Genomic DNA, 22,529 nt, shown 5'->3' with positions numbered 1-22,529 from the left:
GGATTTTTTCTAGAATTTAACAACTGTGTTGTAGATTCTTATGGAAGGGGAAAAGAAGAAGGACATACTTATGCTTGGGTTAGATGTGATCACATCACCCTTCCTAAGAAATGGGGAGGATGGGGCGTGAAAAACCTTGATGCCTTTGCAAAAGCATTAACTGCCAAGATGGGATGATAAGTTCTCACTCTAAAGAATTTGTGGACCGAGGTGTTCATACAGAAATATATCAATCCACTCCACCTCCTTGATTGGATCAGGCACCCTTCATGGAACATATCTAACATATCAACTATCTGGGGAGTTTTTGGAACTCTATATCTTACATTCGTGATGGGCTGGCCTGGAAGATTGAAACTAGCAATTTGGTCCGCATTGACATGGATCCTTGGTCTAGATGTAGGAATGATTTTCATCTTCCCCCAGAGCTCATACATTTTCTCTCGAACTCACGTATATCTCGCCTTTCCCAAATCATCGATCCAGAAAACTCCACTATTTTCTCTCAAGCCTGGAAATCTGCTGAACAATTAGGAATTCCAGGTAACCGGAGTAATGAATGGCACTACTACACTAACACTCTCTATGAATCACATGTTCGGTCCATAGATAGTGAGGATGAGCGCATTTGGGCATATGCACAACATGGTTCCTATTCTCCAAAGGAAGGTTATCCCATTGTTTTCTTTAATCATAAGCCCCCTATTATTGACTGGTGGTGGTGCACACTCTCGAAGTTGAAGGCATGTCCTAGAGAAAAGTTATTCATGTGGTGTATCCTTCTTAATAAATCTCCCACCAGGAATAACTTACAGAGGTGCTCATTCCAAGGACCAATCTCAGGCATCCTCTATCGACAGGATGCAAAATCAATTGAACATCTTTTTCTTCATTGCACTATCACCACATCTTTCTGGAATCATGTTCTTTCATCATTACACTTATCCAACAAATGGCAAGGTACAAATATCTTGGAGGCTTGGCAATTGTGGTGGTCTGTCGCGCTACCCATCAAAATCAGGAACCTCCCCCTCTTGATTTGTTGGTGCATATGGTTGCATAGAAACAAGCTCATATTCAAGGGCATCACTCCTCAATGGATACAAGCTTCAACTCATCTTATCTCAATTTATAACAATATTCTGAAGGATGATCGCCCACATCCACCTCGCACTATTATTGCAGGAACTATTGATAGAAACTTGCCACAGGCATATTTTGATGTATCAACTAAGCAGAATGGTTGTGGAGGGGGAGTGCTAATTCACTTCGCTGACAATCATTTTTTCAAAATACATATGGGTCTAGGAGATGGAACAAACAATTATGCTAAGCTCATTTTCCTCCGACATTTGTTATACTTTGCACTTGAGAAGGAATGTACACACATTCATATTTTTGGCGATTCCAAGCTCATCATAAATTGGTTTAATCAACAATCTATCTATCACGTGCACACACTCCAGAATATATTGGATGATACTTTGCTACTGAAATAAGATTTTGACACTATCACATGTCAACACATCTATAAGGAGTGTAACCATATTTCCAACAGACTATCCAAGGAGGTCACGCTCCAGCCTTGGGGGCATTGGATGATCCAGGAGCAGAGAGGGCAAGAATACTACCAGTATTTTCACAGACCATATGATGATCATCAGCGTCATGGGGCAGCTAGGCCCTGATTTTTTTTTTTTTTATTCTGAGTCGTGACAGTATTTATATTTTATCAGACTATCCATGTATATATTTTTTTTCAGACATGTAACTTTGTATTTAACTTATTAGTCTCCTATCCTGGGATAGATTTTTGACAATTTTTCAGATTATGGCAATAGCCACTCTCTTTTGCATATACTTTCTAAACCATCTACAACATGTAATTTTCAACATCTTAATAAAATTTGTGATTTTTCCTTGGGAAAAAATCTTAAATTTTATTTATTAACTCATAGTTATTTAGAATTAATTAAATTAAAATTAAATAACCACATAATTTTTTAAAAGATATTCAAAATTTTAATCTTAAAATAAAATTTAAATATATATATTTTTAAATGATATATTAATAAAAAATAAAATTAAAAATTAAAATAATAATTAACAAATTGTGAAATTTAGAGATGTGACTGATAACAAAAAATGAGAGACATTTGACCAAATTAATAACGTGATTTACCATTGTGCTCATTTCCAAGAGCCTTCATTATTCTTGTTGCTACTTTGAGACCTGCATCAATTTGTTCAAAAGGTTTTTCAACTCATTCTTCAATAAACTTTATCTAAGAATCATAATCAGTTTTGGCATCTTCAAAATTTCTTGTCCCTTTAATTGCAGCTACAATTTCCTCTTCATATTCTTTCACTTTATCAACAACAAACAATAGCTTATCAATCAAATTCTTTTCAAATATAACCTACAATTCATTTTCATAAAACAAATATCCATCATCAAAATTTGCAGATTCCTCTTTAACATTAGTAACCATAGTTGTTGTATTCACCACCTCTACTTCAAAGACGCTATTCACTTTCTTCAACTCATCTGTTGTTGTTGAGTCCTTCAAAACTTTTCTCTCAACAATCTCAAAATTTTTCAGTAGATCTACTACTAAAGCTCTACCTTCATCTTTGTAAGCTGTGTCACCCCATTGCATATTGTACTTCATTTCAAGAATATCCCAAAATATTTTTTCATTATGTATTTCACCATATTCATTCAAAATACTAGACAAGATATTATCGTGGAGTGTTGATATAATAAGAAATGATGCTACTGCACCTCTACTCTTATCTTGAGAATTTATAGAGGTTTCTTGAACAAATTCCCATAAATCTATTGAACGAAGCACAACCTCCATTTTAATTGCCCAGAGCTCAAAATTTTTACTTGAGAAAGATGGCAAAACTGGCATTAATCATTTCAATATTGTATCAATTTCTTCAAATTCTTCATTTATTTGGCCCAATTATGCATTTTGATCCTCATGTATAGGTTCTTCTGCTGGAAACATTCCAAATTTTTCTGCAACTTCTTCCCTTTGATTCTTTAGCCTCAATCGCTTCATTTCTCTTTGGAATTGTTTAATTCTCCTTTGGTGACCCATGACTGATATGGATGCTCCTTTGAGCAACACCAAGGCAAGAATAGTGGTGAATAAATATTCACTTTCAAGTGAATTGGAATGTAGGACCTCCAATGAAGATGATTACACTGTGCAGCTGCTAGTTTGATTTAAAAACAATGACGTGGCAAATTCAGATTAGATGCTTTCACACCTCCGGAAAAAAAATTCTCCTCTTGTGCTGACTCGAACAACCCTTCTGCCTCTGGTCGGTGGGTCTTGGCTCTTCAGCGAGTCGAAGAAGAAATAATGCAACAGATCTCTATGCCAAATAATGCAACATATCTCTGTGCCAAATAATGCAACAGATCTCCTCTTCGCCGATTATGCAATCCGGTGGCACTCTCATTAAAACTAGGCTCATGCCCAAACACTCACAACATCCGCACCTTCGGCCACCAATTGCAAACAAGCAGATCCACTCATAAATTTCAGCTTGTAAAACACTGCAACAACAAGCACCAACGGAACCTCCAATGCACTTACCTTTCTGTAAATTAACCTAGAGCAACACTGGCAAAAATACAAAAGTAGTTTTATGCCACCACTCCCACACGCACAACTCTGATCTTCTCATACACATAAATTTTACCACATCTACAATACCCAAGTAGTTTTGCTCCACCAAGCTTCCCTCTTACGGCTCTTCACCCTTTTTTACTCAAATACACCTTTTTGTTTTAGTTTATCTCATAGAAATACTTCTACCAAAATATACCCAACACTTTTTATAACATATTTTTTTTAGCTCTCTTTACCCAAAAAAAATTCACAAGATTAACTCCTTATGTCTCCTTTAGCCTATGCTCACGAAGAAAAACTCAATTTTACTCCATAAAAACAACTTGGAACGTTTGGCTTGGCTTCCTTTAAAAATTAAATCATACCTACTATAATAAAAACTCAATTTTACTCCATAAAAACAACTTTGGAACGTTTGGCTTGGCTTCCTTTAAAAATCAAATCATACCCACTATAATAGTAAGACACCACAAAATATTGTTGTTCTGTAATGAGGAGAAGAATCCATGAGATTTGAGAAAGAAATCTGTTGTAGTCAATCTATGTCAATGGGTCCCCCACTATAATATGGTCTATACTCTCAAACGTGCTGTAGTCAATCTATGTCAATGGGTTCCCCACTGTAAAATGGTCTATACAAAAGAAATAATTGGTTTAATAGGGATGTTGAAGATAGTAATTCCGATCTAACAATCGATGAAATAATCGGTTTAAGGGGAATGTTGAAAATAGTAATTTCGACCTAACAACCGATGAATGAATGAATGAGAGATCGATGGCGAAATTACAACATATCGCGCACCAATGGTCGTCCAGAAGCATATACCACCAACTACTTTTCTCTAAACGAGGAAAAACTTTTGTAAATGGAAAGTCCATTTTAACTCATTGATGACTAGTCCTCGTAAATTCAGGGATGGAATTTGCTAGCGACGTTTGCGCAAGATGCGTTTAGATATTAAAATTATTAATTACTTCAATATGTTTCATGCACTCATTAAATTATTACTTTTGTCATCACTGAATTTGATTTGATTGATAGATTGAATTTAAAATCGAAATTTGATTTTGGTAGGTTGAATTTCAACTTCAAATCTGATTTTATTGGTGAATTGAATTTCAAAATCCGGTAAAGGTTTCCTTTTAGTGTGATGGTTGTGATCATTAAATTTGATTTGAATGGAAAATTAAATTTCAAAATTCATATCTGAAAATTAAATTTCAAAATTCATATCTGATTGAGTGCTGAATTGGATTTCAAGAAAGATTTCCTTATAAATTGTGATTTTTTTTTAATAAATTGATATATTCGAGAGCAACCTCACCTTGATCCAGCTACGGATATTAATTGCAATCGCCCTTCTATCCGTTAAAGGGAGTTTTTAGTTTTTTATAATTATTAATTTTTTTATAATATTTTATATTCATTTTATTTATTATTTAAATATAATGTATTACTTTTTATTTTTAACTTAAAACTATATTTTATTATAAATGTAAAATTAGTTTATACATGATATAGAATTATTATAAAATTGTGTTTAATATAAGATTATATTTTTCCCGCTGAAAAATAAGATAGATCTACTCAAAAGGGGTAAACTCATAATCTTTTAATGACAAAGTGTTTTAGTAATGAGATTTTGAAAATTTGAGCTAATCCTCAAAAATTAACATAGAATTATATTATTCTAAAAATATCTACATGATTAATTATTTTGATAAAGTAACTTGTGTACAATTTGAAAAAAAAAAAAAAACAAACAAACACTTTCTACTATATCTTGGTTTTACCTCAATTGTATTATTGTATGTAATGATGCATATAATGATATCAAGGTAATTATAATTTACGAGGTAAGAGAAAATGTTATTCGGATTATATGTACTTATGTTTTGAAAACTATCAGACATGAATCAAAGTCAGTGGTGGTAAGAAATGTCAAACATTCAAGAGTAAAATCACACTATGCCTAAATAAACGAATTACTAGTTGTCTGACTCTGTGGTGATTATGAAAATCAACATGGCAAGGAATCAAGTATATTATTTTTAAAAATTTATTGCGTAAAAATTATTATAGTTTAACTCTAAGCGAAAATAATATTTATATTTTAGGGGAATTTTTTTTTATCTTTCGACAAGATATGTTTATCACAAATAAAATAAATTATTTAATATATATTTAAAATTTATAAAAAAACGAAGGCATATAATTCCTCTTCGATGCTTAATAAATGGTTGAAACTATTTTTATTAAATTAAAATTTACAATACTAAAAATTACATAATAATAAATATCTTTTCATTATTTTTTTAATAAATATATAATAATAAAATTCATATAATGATAAATAATTTTTTTTGGTAAGTAAGCATTGAGATTTCTATTTATATATAAAATAAAAAATACATAATCTATATGTTGGTTTGTTAACCTTAAAGCCAGACTGGTTGCAGTGAAACCAAGTTTTTATTAGTCTTTTGTCCATCACATTATTGATATTCTTATGCTGTGTCCAAAATTTACAAAAAAAGACTTGATACCATGTAGGTTTGAGCCATCTAGCTCACCTGACCTTGACATTACCTAATCCACTTACCTTACCATATATAACAAAAGCATAAGAAAAGCCATGGAAGAACATACAACATTATTTAAAACTAGGTTCAGGGAAAATTGTCAGATAGGGATCCCGCATGTCAGAGCCTCGAGTTGGCGAGCGTCCTAGAGAGTCAAAAAACCGACAATGGCAGTTAAAGACGCGTGGTCGCAAGTTAAGTGCGACGAGCACCCGAGTTCGGTTAAAGGCGACTCAGAGGTGGAATTTCGATTTCATGCGACCGAGTCGTGCAATGAGACGTGCGACGGGATGTGTGATGAGTTGTGTGATGAGATGTGGGACAATTCGTGCAACGAATTGTGGGATGGGAGCATGTGATAGGAAAATAATAAAGTCCCAACTACACCACCGTTCTCTCGTTAAATTTGTAAATGTTTTAAATGGAAAAGAGTATAAAATTAATTTATTTTCTATGCAAAAAAGTTAAAATATATTTGGATAGTTTTATGTGTTTTATGAATTTACCCTGTCCTTTGCACATCTTTCATTATGCATAGATTCACAACTTTATCCAACTGTTCACCTGCACAACTAAATCTTTACAAGTTTTAAATGGAAATTAGCTTAAAATTAACACTATCAATACTTGTCTTGTTGTCAACCTCATAGTATTAAACGAAGGAACATTACCGCCCTTGCTACGCCCCCCCTCCCTCGCCCCCTCGCCCCCCCACTCCCCCGTTCTCCCATACATACTCCATCCTCCACACATCCTTCATTCCACATATTCATAACTCTATGCCACTGCTCTCACACACAGCTAAATCTAAAAAAGATTTTTAAATTATTTTCATCCTCGTGGAATAAATTTGTCTCTACACCCTTGTTCTCTCGCATATACCTTGTTCTTCACACACTAAAGCTCCGCACAAGGAAACATAATATAATTAATTAGAGTTTTGTTCAACCCCCTGCCCGCCTATGAAAAGGACCCACAATTGCATCAATTTTGTCATCATTGAATAGAACAGTAACATAACAGTGTCAGTCTCAATGTCAAAGCACTCACCAATGGAATGACCACTCAAAAAATTAGTTTTTTTGCGAATTTCCACGCATTGACAAATACAAAAAATAAAAGACCTTCCACTAGGGGAATTATGTCCCATTAGAGCTCAGTCAGCCAATCTAAAATTAGAGATAAAATTTACAAAAAATTATAAAATTATTTTTGAATTTATGGGAAAATGGAAATATTAAACATTTTCTCCAAAATTTGGTTAAAATTGCAAAAACACATCGAAATAATGCACAATCAATACACTTTAACCGCAAGGCAAATATTATAGTCCCTCACCAAGCAAGAATTAATAACATTAAATAGCATTATATTAAACTTTTAATAAAATATAATTATTGATAGCTATTATTTATAATAATGACATGAAAAAAATTATGTTTATTGAATAATTGTATCATAAGTGAATTAATCAATAGAAAATATACATAATACAAGTAGGGATTTAAAAATAAGCGGACAAATTGATATTTGACTTTTTTTAATTATAAATCCATTTAATTTAATAATTATACATGTGTTTTTTTTGGGTGCAAGTTCAAATTCAAAAAGGGAAAGAATATATACATTTTCATATTTAGTATCATTATAAATTTGTTCTATCAAATAAGTAGTATCTATAATATTATAATAATAAAATAAACTAATATGAATTGTTATTATAAATATTTAATCATATTAAAATATAATATAATTATTATTAGATAATATATATATTTTTTTGTAATGTTTGACAAGACTATCTATTTTCTATTATATGTATAAGGCAAATTTACAACACACAGTTTTATTAGGTGGCCTCAACTCGCCCCGAGGGGAAACCAAGTCTGTTGGCCACCGGTCAGCATTATATGCCATCCAAAAACAAATTGCTTCAGTCTTTCTAGCAAGCCTAAGTAAGTTTCAGTCTCATGTCCAGATACTGTATAACTATGACAACTAACATAAACTGGAAATTTAAATTCTATCCACATAAACAAAAACTAAGCATAGGGAAACTAATTTTTCTTGACATTCTGCTCCTTAGAGTCTGAGGCTACAGGGGCAGGATCTTCAGCAGTTGCCTCTGGCACTCCGAATAGCTCCACGATGCAAGGGATGTGACGGACAATACGGTCAATCCTGATGTCCTGTTTGTGCAACTGAAATAAGATTTTCTCCATGTATTTTTTGTAATTGGATAGGCCCTACATTGTAACTTCCATCCCACAGAAATTTGCTCCATTTCTTTACCAAGCAGACTTTTCATCAAGAAATACAGATACAAGATGTGTTTGAGTTGCATAATTCTACCTCTTATATTCCCTGGGTCAAGAACCATTGTCCTCCAGAATTCTATCTCATCATACCAGTTCCATTTCGTGTTTTATTTGATCTTCCCAGTCATCAATCAGCTTACATATTCCTTCATCTGTTTCATCCTTGTATGTCGTGGCTGCCTCTGCTATGAAGTGCTCAACATGCTTGCGGCCCCTGCGGCCTTCCCTCGTGCTTGGTATTTTAGTTGCCCGGGGGTCTGGGCCCTTGTTGCCATGGACACGTCCACGTTTTGCTGGAGCCACGCCATGTTCCTTTGTGCCCTATAAACTTTCCAACATCATTAGCTTCATCGCTCCATTCACCTCAACCCGACACGACTACTCATGCCTTGCTTCTCTGCCCTGCCTAGCCTGCGACGGGTTAAGGTATCCCTGTGCCCACAAGTGGCCAAGGGAATTGGGTTCCGAGCGAGGTTCACCCAGCTTTTCACCATGCCTCTCCCCCTTACCAAGGTGCAGTTGTTGGTCATCCCCTTGCGGCCGTAGCCAAGCCTTCAGACCCATCTGGAGCCAAGCGTTGCAAGTGTTGTCACACCCGCATGCCCCTCCCTCTACGAGGAATATCCTACCCAAGTTTTGCTTGCCCATCTGCCACTCATACCACCTCGGGTCCCTAACTGCACTCTCACTACCATGCATATCCAAATGCCAGGGTTTGCTCAGCAAATTGCCGACACTGCTAATGTCTCGTCCCCCTACCTGCAGCTCTTCCTTGCCTCGCTCGGCTACACTCGGCCCCCCGGTGTGACTTGCCCTTTAGCCCCAATACCCCTGGTCTGAGCATACAGGTAGGGTCCTGTATCTTGGCTCAGCCCAGTATTGTTCATTCCAGTGCCAAAACTTTTGCTTGAAAGCAATACAAATACGACACAGAGCCGAGCCATGGCCCCCCCTTGCCTCCCCTAGTTTCTCCCTCGCTGAGTTAAGCCCCATTTGGGTGGCCTCTTACCTCTCCTTCCCCCCAGCGGAACCCCCACCGGCACATGGAATTACCACAAGAACCCAACCAGAACATATGAATTAAACTAGGATGAGCCCAGACTACATACTAGAGAACCATCGCTAGCCCGTAGATGTAGTTTCTCCGCCTCTCTTCCGCTCTGCACTGCCTTCCGTCTCGACTGCAAAATTCACCTGCCCAGCATGTCGAATACCCTTCTCATCTCTGCCATCCTTCCTTATTCCTCCCTCTCGCACCTTGCGAGCCCACCTCCCATGCAATCAAGGCTAAGAACACTGCACTCCTTGCCTTGAGCATGTGGAGGGCAACTATAATAATCACAGTTGTACTAACCATGTCACCTCAGGCCCTGTCTCCTCTGACACCCTCTCTCATCCCGATCGGGAGATTATTAGATAATATTAAATATCACGTAATTATCTTATATTTTATTTATTAATTCATAATTATTTTAAATTAATTAAATTAAAACAAAATAATGGCATACATTTTTAAAACTTATTCAAATTTTAATATATTAAAAATTAATCTAAATAATTTTTTTAATAATATATTAATAAAAATAATTTAAATAATAATAATTAACAAATAGTGCAATTTAGACATCTGACTAATAACAAAAAATAGAGCCATTTGACCAAATTAATAGCATGTTTTAACTTAGAAGTATTAACAAGTTTGAAATGTGTGCATTGTGTTTGGGCTCTATAGGCTTAAGCAGTTGCAATATTATGATTGATGATGGAAATTCTGTGAATAGTATGAGTATATCGTTATCATATCACAAGAACTGTTGCGCTCTCGTCGTCGCAAAAACATGGAGTAAAAGTTGATAATTTGTATATAATAAAATTTCAACACGTTTTGTCAGTTCTGCTCATGCTTTTTTTATCATCTCAGTGCGTCACAGAGAAGAAAGGCGGTTTTCAGTTTGGAAGAAGGCAACTGACATCGGGCTGACCGGACACAGTGCAGGTTTGGGATAACTATATAATGGAACTCAGAAGGAGGGGTCTGTGGAGAACAGAGAGGGGCGATCAAATTTCATGGGTTGGGATTTTTTGCAAAGTACAGTAGGGTTGTTGAAACTTACAAATACATGATGTTCTCCAGATTCTCTTTAAACAAAAAAAGCTGGTTTCGGATTCTCTTTAAACAACAAAAGCTGGTTTCGGAACATATGGAGAATGAAGGTCCCACCTAAGATCATCTTATAGACCTGGTTGGTGTGGCTTGACAAAACGCTTGACAAAAATATGATTTGGGAAAATCTGTAAAAGAAGGATATACATGGACCAAGATGGTGCATACTATGTCATAACTCATTTGAGACAAATTTACCTCTACCGCTGGAATGCCTGATTGCATCAGAGGGATGGCGTTGGACTTTTCTTTTTTTAATTTCCCCTATAGAATTTACATCTCAATTGAACAGTGTCTGTGTTGGTGGAGCGTGAGAGGAAGAATACACCAGCTTATCCTTCTTTTCATTTTCTGGGAATTATGGAGAGCCAGGAACGGAAATATATTTGATCATATTTCCATGAACACTCATAAGATTTGCTCCAACATTGCGACTTGGATGGGCACACAAGATATAAATCCACATAAGGATAAAGACCTGAGTTATCGATATATACATCCATGCATTCAATTTCATGCCAGTTATTTTGATGGCCTTATGGAGCATGGCTTTGGACATGTCACAGGAAACATTACAAAATACACTGGCACGGTGGCACTGCAGAGATATTATTATTATAAGGTCTACTTTGGTTTGCAAAAGAATTTTCTATGGACACTATTTACATATATGGAGATTTCAAATCTCATAAATAAAATGTTGGGGAATACTGCAAGCTGACTTAACCCCATACACGATCTCAAACAATTCTTTGCACTGGGGAATACTGTTTTTTCTCGACCAAACTTTAAGGGCTGGCTTAACTACATACACACTCTCAAACAACCCTTTGTGTACATCACTCTCCAACACATATTAAGGGAGTCTAACACTGGTTGATTCTCTGCCGAAAAGGGGTCTTTCTGTAGCCACTGCCACAATGCACTTCCAATTCCTGGTGAACAACACTCTTGCATAAAATGACTCCATTCCACTTCCATAGTATTTATCCCGTCTATGTCTATTCAATTTGCAGAATATTTGAATATACTTGACTGCATACTGAGACAGATAATGCAAATTGAATATACTTGACTGCATACTGAGACAGATAATCATTATAACAGTAGGTTTATGATTTGGTACTTTTTTGAACTTTTACACTTAAAATGTTTTTTGTTTGTGCATTATAGTTATTGGACACGGAGATTTCCTATCTCACATCTGATTGATTAGATGTAATGTATATTTTGTTAATATTAACTGGTAAAATCTATATAAACCAGTTGTTTTTTCTTCTGAGAAACAAATATGCGTCAGTATATATATATATATATAAACCAATTGTTTTTTTCTTCGGAAAAAAAAGCTCGTCACAGAAAACTGAAGGAACCGAAATCCGAATGATAATAATTTGAACACCAATTGTTTTTTTCTTCGGAAAAAAAAGCTCGTCACAGAAAACTGAAGGAACCGAAATCCGAATGATAATAATTTGAACACGTCATTCCAATGGGGTTTTGCTGTACAAATAGATCGATTTTAAATCTAACCTATATCGTGACAGGCTCCAACTTAATCCATTTAAAACAAACTAAATTTATTTATGTGGATTTTCCATAGACATCAGAAACTGAGACGAGCATACAGGAGATAGCATAGAAATCTAAATACCAATTCTAAATTTCTAAAAGCATTTTTTTCCCTACTGTTGGCACACAGAATCCTTGCCATGTTATCAGTAATACTCAATAAAAACACAAATACATGACGACCTTATTACCAACGTCCGGAATATGTGTTTAAGGAGTTTGCTTATAATAACCATTGTCGGCAACATATTCTGCGTTGCCAATGCCAGAGCCCGCTTCGTAGCCGTTCCCGTTATGGGAACCAGTGAAATAGCCACCACCATAACCTGATCGATAGGCGCCATTACTTTCTTTACGTCCACCGTAACCCGACTCGTATTGATCACCACGTTGCCCATAGCCAGCATTAGAGCCATGCCAATCAGAGCCAGCGTCCGAAACATAAGCTTCGCTGCGGTACCCAGAGCCAGCACCCTTAGCGGAGCTCTCTTTGTATCCGGCACTTACGTCGTTCCCGACCCCCAAATTTTCTGAATAGTACTCACCAGCTCTAGCTGAGCCGGAACGATACCCGCTCCCGGCTTCTCCATAGCGGGCTTCGCTCCCAGAACCAGTGCGGGAAGCCTCGCTGTTGCCATAGACGTACCCATTAACGTTTCCCTCGCCTCGGTAAGAACCATAACCATTACCCGAACCGGTTCCGAAAGCATTATCTACACCGCTCCTCGTGTAACCTTCTCCGTAGCCGGCAGTATTTGATCCACCAGCGGGGTTGTCGTAGGCAGGCTCTTTGTCAAAGAATCTGCCCTCCCTCGCCTCCATGTTGCAGAGAAACAGACTTAATACAAGCACATGGAGGCACAGAACTTTAGTGCTGGGCTCCATTATCGATTCTATCTTCGATATTAAGCTCAGTCAGAATTAGATTAGCTCTTGAGCAGACGACAGCACGAACTAGAAAGGAGTAAAGGATTCATATTTATAGATCGAAAAATTTTCCCGCAATTATGGTTAAAGCCCTGAATTGTCTGTTAAAGTCGTTGCATAGTGCATTCCCACTTCTTTGTTAGTTTGACGTGCCCCAACCACTCAAGTTGAGTTTTGACGTCCACATGGCTTCCACTTTCTCCTTTCAACGTCAGCCGACACGAGATGTGAACATGGCGGTGTTTACAACTGAAAGTGTCACCATAAAGACGTGACATTTCATCAGTTAGGCCCACAAAGATGATTAAATCAAAGAGCTAACCTTACCAACTCCATGATGAAGCGCACTTGTGTATCATCCTTACAATGTACTGACGCTGGTGGGCAGACGCCTACTGCATTATATTTTACCGCTGGTACATGTCATAAATTTTAATATTTTGATGATCAGGATTGGCAACCGTCTGCTGCGCTTAGATTTAGGAGTTTCCTTGCTGTGATGGGGAATTCGCTTCCAACTAATTTCGGATACATCGTGGAATTTCTCTCCATTGTTGACCAACCCTAGTCACTATGGATTGAAAATGTTTTAATGCTTTAGTGAATATTGGCGTGAGGCTGCCATGTTATTTTATGGCAGTAACTAGATTGCTTTTTTCCCTTCAAAATTATGGGATTTTTTTTTAGAATTTTGATAAAATTGGATAAGAATGTTTGTAAAGTTTATAGTTGTTAAACTTCAAGATATTGGATGCTTGAGAGGTTTTTGATCGTGCTGAATTCATTTCCACTATCAAAAATATGATTCAAACAATGTTATTGCAAGATTTTTTGAAAAGTTTTTGCCCAGATTCTTGTCATTTTTTACATTCCTCTGCCTCAGTAAAGGATGCCTATTTTATGTTGTCACATACTACGTTTGTAATTGCATAATGATGGTTGTTTGGTTTTAGGATAGGAAGCTACCTGCAAATTTGTCTTTCACTGGGTGACTTCCCCTTCAAATACAGTTAAACAATCTGTAAAACTTTCAAGGTTTTTTTTTGAAATAGTGAAAATAAATCGGAAAAGTGTGAAAACCATCCAATAAATCTGTTTTGAAATTCCAACATTACTCGAAAATAAAATAATACTAAAATCAATCCAAAGTCCTATAACACGTATCATTGTTTATAGTCCAGTGACACCTATCCAATTGATTGTTTATAGAGCTGCTAATTGATTTTAATCTCCGTACATAAACTACAGAATACTTATTATTTGAAACGCAAATTGCCGCTACTCATTCACAGCGTTGCAGACATAATAGTAAGACACAACAGTATATTGTTGTTGTGTAATGAGGAGAAGAATCCATGAGATTTGAGAAAGTAAACCTGCTCTAGTCAATCTATGATGGTCTATACTCTCAAACCTGCTGTAGCCAATCTATGTCAATGGGTTCCCCACTATAATATGGTCTATACAGTTTAAGGGGAATGTTGAAAATAGTAATTCCGATCTAACAACCGATGAATGAACATTGCGCCTTTCATGCACATATATCGCGCCCCAATGGTCGTCGAAAAGCATATACCACCAACTACTTTTCTCTAAAGGAGGAAACACTTCTGTTAATGGAAAGTCCATTTCAACTGATTGACGAGTAGTCCTCGTAAATTCAGGGATGGAATCTCTAAAGGAGGAAACACTTCTGTTAATGGAAAGTCCATTTCAACTGATTGACGAGTAGTCCTCGTAAATTCAGGGATGGAATTTGCTGGCGACGTGTCCGCAAGTTCCGTTTAGCTATTAAAAATATTAATTACTTTAATATATTTGCTGCACTCATTAAATTATTAATTTAATAGGTTTGTCGTAATGACTGAATTTGACTTGACTGATAGATTGAATTTAAAATCGAAATATGAATTTTGTAGATTGAATTTCAATTCCAAATTTTGATTTTACTATATTTGTTGTGATCACTGAATTTGATTTGACTGATAAATTGGATTTAAAATCGAAATAAGATTTTTGTAGATTGAATTTCAACTCGAAATTTTGATTTCATTGGTGAATTGAATTCAAAGTCAGGTAAAGGTTTCCTTTTTGATATGATTGTTGTGATCATTAAATTTGATTTGATTGGAAAATTGAATTCTAAAATTCAAATCTGATTAAGTTGGTGAATTAAATTTCAAATTCAAATAAAGAATGTTTTTTTTATAAATTGTGATTTTTAGGTATTTTATTAGAATTTGATACTTCAATTTTTTTTTATTAGATAGTCTAAATTGAAAGATGCTAGTATATTTTCATGGTCGCCGCTACTCCATCCATTGATTGTTGGAAAATGTAATTCCTACTTGTTTTAGTTGTGTTTCTTAGTTATGAGTTGTTTCCTAGATTGGTGTGGGGTTGAGATATTCTCTCAACCAAGTGATTGTGTGTCCAAGGCACTTTCCTTATATTGAGACAACACTTCATATATTTATTTCTAACGTTATTTGATTAAAGATGATATAGAATTCCTTATGGAAATTTAACATCGTATCAGAGCCCGTGAGGGCCTAGTCCTTGGCCACTCTTGGGCCGAGGGAAATAAAAGTTTTGTGAATGTTTGTTTGTCCATCACCCTCCATCCGTTGGCCAGGGTAGGAATGGTTGTGGTGATTCACCCCTGAGATCTGCTTTAGTTGGAGAATTATAGACCGACCTGCGAGATGTGGAAAGACCTATGGTGTAAGTTGTGAAGGGATCCATCCTCTGAGATCGATGGAAGTGAGCTTTTAGTGGCAATATTGTTCTTTTTATCATTTTGCTTGTGTGATAAAAGAGTTGTAGAAAATGATCCATTAGATAGGGCTTTTCGAGCTCAGCGGTGTATGATGATACAGTAGTACACAATCCATGAGGTCAATCCTATGGGCACTGTCGATTTTCGTGATGTGCTTGCTTCTCAAAAGGGTTTGGAGACTGGTGAGGTTCTGGATTCAAGGGAGCACGCTAGCGGGACCTCCTTTGACCGCCTTTGCGCATAGGACCTTTTGTGTTTCGAGTCATAGCATCTCGCTACACGTCCACAGTGTCGAAGGGATCCCAGTCCGCTTTGATGGGTTGAATTTGTGTACTCATTGGAGGGGTGAAGGCAAAGCATGTTAGGGATTTTAATGGCATGGCATGGTGAAGAAAACTGAAGTTTTGGAAGTAATTTATAATTTCTATGCATACTATGTGTTTTTTAGCAGCGGTAGAGATTGACTGGGCAGAAGTCTCTGGACATGGACATGGAAATGGTGGAGCTCTAGCGAGAGAAGAGAAGAGGTTTACCGACAGTGCATAAGAGTAGTGGTTTAGGGGCCAACACCGAACCAATGATTAGATTGAGCCATCAATGGGAGTAGCATACGACTAGGGTTCCTTCCTCTTGCGAATTCGACTAAGGGTCTCACTCACCGCCTTTGGTAACTGAAGCTACCCGCTAGTCACCTCCCTGATTACTAGCACCTAGGGATCTCAACGGTAGACATTTTTCTAAGCAATGACAACTGTTGGCTGGCCTAAATATCTTGCAAATCTCCCATCACTATCTGTCAAATGAGATGGAGGACGATTTGGTGGACTATTTAGAAGTTCCCTACGATTTTGTGCCCATATGGACGATCTCTCCACCTCATCTTCCTATCTCAACTAATTCGATCTCTCTGCAACTCCCTACTACTCTGGCAGGTGACCCTAGGGTTTTCTCAATGCTCATTTTTCCTTACCCTAGCTTTCCGACATAGAAATTTTCACCGTTTGTTGGTCCTTCATCATCCTCCTTGTTGTGTTCAGGCTCCCTCAATGCCTCTTTCTTCTTGCCTATCTCTGACTACTCCCCACCTTCTCTGACATCCCTACAGTTTATTGCCTCTTGTTTGGACCCCAACCATTTCCTCTAACCCACCGGATCATCGTTGTATCCCTTCCTATGAGGCTTCATTTCCTTCTAAACCTCCGGATCTGGGCCCTCATTGTACTCAATCTTTGGCACCAATTGATCTCTCTTTTCCACATCAGGTGTCTATCCCCCTTTCATCCAATTGCTTCGAGGGCTCTACCTTGTCGCCTCCTGATTTGGGCAAAGAGACTAGTGTTTGCAAAGACCAGGGCACATCCTCTAATGTCCTCGTCAATCCTCCTTCATGTAAAGCCACTCGGCTTGTGAATAAATCCAAGTGCATCAAGGCGGGGAACAAAAATATCTCATTAAACCTCGATGACAGTCTATAGATGGTAGATGTACTCGACACTGTAGATAAAGTTCTAGTCGGACGAGTTTAGGGTCGTTCTTACAAATTAACCCGACTTAAGAAATGGATCTTAGAAATTTGGGGACAAGTTCTTGACTAATTACCCACGGTGGTCACCTTATCCTGTGGATGGTTTTCTCTTTGCTTTTAGCGCCCAAAATATGTTTCTTGGGTTTTGTCTAAACTCTGGCACATTGAACTAGCCCCAGTTTTTCTCAAGAGATGGAACCCTCTTTTCGACCTGGATTGTGAACAATTCGGGGTAGGTCCCATCTGGGTTCGCCTTCCTAGACTACCACTTCATCTTTGGTCTAAGGACACCTTCAAGCGCATTGGGAACACTTTAGGTACTTTTTGGGCGATGACAAATCCTATATTGTCACTTGTAATATGGTTATGGTGTGTATCGTGGTTCATATTGATACTCGTGAAGGTTTGGAGGAAAACATGAATATTCAATGGAGGAACACCTCTCGTCCTTAGATTCTTAGTTATGAAGAAGTGCATTGTAGGTGTCTTCAATTTCATAAGGTTGGAAACATGTATAGGTAATGTCCACTACTTACCTCCAATTTTGTATCTGATCCTTATCCTGATAATATTGCAGCAGATATGCCATCTAGATCTCAGGACAAGCGGCGTGCTAAAGCTATCGGTCATCCTCCAAAAACAAAAGCTCAGCCACATGGATCATGCTCGGAACCTATTCAACCTTTGTCTCCTTGTGTCACCACATCTAGCACGGTAGCTACAGCCCTCACTCCGAGTAATGTTTCCTCTCCCCTCCCTCATTTTCCTCCATTTGTTTATGATTCACATCTTACTGGATCAATATCTCATTGCATCATATCATCAGCATATGTCCATCCCCCTCTATTTCTCCCCTCTGTGTCCCCTCTGCCCACGTTCTCTCATACCCACCCTGTTATCCTTGACGCCCCGCTTGTTGTTCCCTCATCTGAGGCATCAAATTATTCTCATCTGAGCCATCCATATCTCCTTCACTCCCAGGTCAAATCATCATATGGTGATTGTTGTGTCCTTGGTATTGTTCCCCCCTCCAAAATCATCTAAATATACCAAGGGAAGATATTTTTATATGTCCAAGGCTATGCACCAAGTTTTTTTGGATGTAGCCAAGGGTAGACAACTCTCCATTGACAGGGTTCTTAGAGCCAAGACCACCCTTCCCTTAGGTTCTCCATGATGTGACTCTCTTTTAATTGTCGCGAACTGGCTAGCCCTACCAAAACACTAGCCTTTCAGAGACTCCTTGAACTTGAGAGGGTGGACATCCTTTTCCTTCAAGAAAACCTCAGACTTGTTGATCAGATTATCTCAACCCTAGATGTCGTAGTATCTAGATAGAATTTTCATGCATTAGATGTCCATGGAAGATCTGGTGGTATTGCTTTTGGTTACAATCCTAGGGTAATCAAACTACTTAATATTTGGGGAGGTGATGGCTTAATTGGGGCTGACATATTTTATTCAAATCTTGGAAGGGGTCTAAGATTGATTAGCGTTTATGGTCCCTGTATTAACTGGGCTGCATATTGGGAAAAACTTCTCAATTCTTCTTATATGCAAGGGGGCAACATCATCTTCAGGGGAGATTTCAATTTCTCCATTTGACATGTGAAATCTTGGGGATCCACTTTCTGATTCCATTAGCCTCCTATTGGAAGATCACCTCCTCATTGATATCCTTATGGCTCGGCCACACCCTACCCAGTGAAATAGAAGAATTGGAGACGTTGTGCTTGCCAGAAGACTGGATTATTTCCTAATAAAAGAAGCTCTTCTTGGAAGTCTCTCCCTGCATAGGCAATGGGTGGGATCGGGAGGATTATCAGACCACTCCCTTATCTACCTTGAGATTGCACATTGCCAAAAGCCCATTTTAAGTTTAATTCGACCTGGCTCAAGGATGAAGAGTACACCAAAATGGTCTCTGATTATTGGAAATCTCCCCCCTGCTCTCGATCAGTCTCACACTGAATGTTTTGCTAAAATGCTTCTTTGCCTTAAGCACAAAACAATTGATTGGTCTAGAGTAAAAAGGGAGAGGGATGATCTCATTCTCAACAATATTGAACAAGAGCTAGCTAATCTGGAAGGAGTGGATGGAAGGGGGTTTGATTTTGTTGAAGCTAAAGAATGCCTCACAAACCTTGAAGCAGAGAGGACCAAAATTCTTAAGGACGGAGAAGAAACTTGGAGACTTAGGAGTCGATCCATATGGTTACAATCTGGGGATGACAACACTAAGTTTTACCATCACTTTGAAAATGCCCGTCGTTCCATCAATACGATATGACACTTGGAGAATGATATTGTTCATCAGGTACATTCCTTCAATCAATTGGACACCCTCAGGCACCTCAGGAAGCTACTATTGCTGAGATTATCAAAGTAGATGTATTGTTCCCTAGATTTTTCAATCACGAAGCTGCAGAGGATCTCATCAAGTTGGTATCTATGGGAGAAATGGAAGGTACTCTTAAATGGTTTAAGAAAGACAAGACCCTTAGGCGGATGGTTGGCCAATTGAATTTTATCTAGCCTTCTTTGAAGTGCTACAAAATGATCTGCCTCAGGTCATTGAAGAATGTCGGGTTAGTGGTTGTATGTATGATGCTTTTAACTTGACATTCATCGCCCTTATTCCCAAATTTGAAACCCCTCAGATCTTCAATAACTTTAGGCCTATTTCTCTCTACAATTACATATACAAGATCATTGCTAAAATCATTGCAAATCGCCTAAAGCCTATTTTATCTGAGCACACCTCTTTGGAACAATTTTCCTTCCTTAATCATTGTCAAATCCATGAAGTTGTTGGCACTGCTCAAGAGGTTCTTCACTCTATCAAGATCAAGAGGCTAAAAGGTATGATCCTTAAGATTGACTTAGCAAAGGCTTTTGATCGTACCAGTTGGCTATATTTGAGAATTCTCTTGACTCATCTAGGTTTCCCTATAGCCTTCATTAACTGGATCATGTGCTGCATTTCCAATGTCTCTTATAGTATTCTTATCAATGGTTTTGCCTCTCCATTTTTTCATGCTGAGCGAGGTCTTAGACAAGGTTGTCCACTCTCTCCCCTTCTTTTTTTGCTGGTCATGGAGGGTTTGAATCGGCTCATCTTTGAGGAAAGAATATTGCGCAAACTACAGGGTATTAAAATTACCAATAGATGCACCATATCTCACCTGTTTTTTGTTGATGATGTCCTAATTTTCCTTAATGGATTGATTGGTGACTCGTCTATTTTCTTTTCCATCCTCAATTCCTTCTGCCTTGCTACTGGCATGGAGTGCAATAAAAAGAAAATCTACTCTGACTGTTGTTGGATGCTCCCAATATGAATCACACTTTTCCCATCAGAGATTTCCCTTCCCAATTCTCCCCTTTGAAGATGGTCTCAAATACCTTGGATTTTGACTCAAGCCCATTCACTACAAAATAACTGATTGGATATGGCTAGTGGCTAAGATTGAAAGGCGACTGAATATCTGGCACCATATATGGCTATCTAGGAAATGTCGTGTCACTCTTATTAAATTTGTTCTGGAAGCAACACCAATGTACTGGATGTCCTTGGCTAGGATTCCAAGGGGGGATTTTTTCTAGAATTCAACAACTGTGTTGTAGATTCTTATGGAAGGGGAAACAAGAAGGACATACTTATGCTTGGGTTAGATGTGATCACATCACCCTTCCTAAGAAATGGGGAGGATGGGGCGTGAAAAACCTTGATGCCTTTGTAAAAGCATTAACTGCCAAGATGGGATGACAAGTTCTCACTCCAAAGAATTTGTGGACCGAGGTGGTCATACAGAAATATATCAATCCACTCCACCTCCTTGATTGAATCAGGAACCCTTCATGGAACATATCTAATATATCGACTATCTGGCGAGTTTTTGGAACTCTATATCTTACATTCGTGATGGGCTGGCCTGGAAGATTGAAACTAGCAACTTGGTCCGCATTGACATGGATCCTTGGTCTAGATGTAGGAATGATTTTCATCTTCCCCTAGAGCTCATACATTTTCTCTCGAACTCACATATATCTCGCCTTTCCGAAATCGTCAATCCAGAAAACTCCACTATTTTCTCTCAAGCCTAGAAATCTGTTGAACAATTAGGAATTCCAGATAACTGGCGTAATGAATGGAATTACTACACTAACACTCTCTAAATCACATGTTCGGTCCATAGATAGTGAGGATGAGCGCATTTGGGCATATGCACAACATGGTTCCTATTCTCCAAAGGAAGGTTATCCCATTATTTTCTTTGATCATAAGCCCCCTATTATTGACTGGTGGTGGTGCACAATCTAGAAGTTGAAGGCATGTGCTAGAGAAAAGTTATTCATGTGATGTATCCTTCTTAATAAAGCTCCCACCGGGAATAACTTACGGAGGTGCTCATTCCAAGGACCAATCTCGGGCATCCTCTATCGACAGGATGCAAAATCAATTGAACATCTTTTTCTTCATTGCAATATCACCACATCTTTATGGAATCATGCTCTTTCATCATTACACTTATCCAACAAATGGCAAGGTACAAATATCTTGGAGGCTTGGAAATTGTGGTGGTCTGTCACGCTACCCATCAAAATTAGGAACCTCCCCCTCTTTATTTGTTGGCACATATGGTTGCATAGAAATAAGCTCATATTCAAGGGCATCACTCCTCAATGGATACAAGCTTCAACTCATCTTATCTCAATTTATAACAATATTCTGAAGGATAATCGCCCACATCCACCTTGCACTATTATTGCAGGAACTATTGATAGAAACTTACCACGGGCATATTTTGATGGATCAACTAAGCAGAATGGTTGTGGAGGGGGAGTGCTAATTCACTTCGCTGACAATAATTTTTTCAAAATACATATGGGTCTAAGAGATGGAACAAACAATTATGCTGAGCTTATTGTCCTCCGACATTTGTTATACTTTGCACTTGAGAAGGGATGTACACACATTCAGATTTTTGGCAATTCCAAGCTCATCATA

General features: G+C 37.6%; 1 protein-coding gene across 1 annotated transcript; it reads right to left on the bottom strand.

The window, feature by feature from the left end:
* Nucleotides 1–12,270: 12,270 nt before the first annotated feature.
* On the bottom strand, nucleotides 12,271–13,247 carry LOC149182016 (uncharacterized). The gene has a single exon (XM_089418458.1). The coding sequence runs from the start codon at nucleotides 13,170–13,172 to the stop codon at nucleotides 12,498–12,500; it is 675 nt and encodes a 224-aa protein (XP_089274584.1). The 5' UTR covers nucleotides 13,173–13,247; the 3' UTR covers nucleotides 12,271–12,497.
* Nucleotides 13,248–22,529: the final 9,282 nt, after the last annotated feature.

Source organism: Pinus tabuliformis, chromosome 3_2 (assembly GCF_031772625.1).
Source record: "Pinus tabuliformis cultivar Carrire ecotype Pingquan chromosome 3_2, CPIR1, whole genome shotgun sequence".
Lineage (NCBI taxonomy): Eukaryota > Viridiplantae > Streptophyta > Pinopsida > Pinales > Pinaceae > Pinus > Pinus tabuliformis.
This window is presented reverse-complemented; position numbering and strand designations above follow the sequence as displayed.

Coding starts and splice junctions, on each gene's coding strand:
- LOC149182016 (XM_089418458.1), bottom strand. CDS start 13,172: ATGGAGCCCAGCACTAAAGTTCTGTGCCTCCATGTGCTTGTATTAAGT.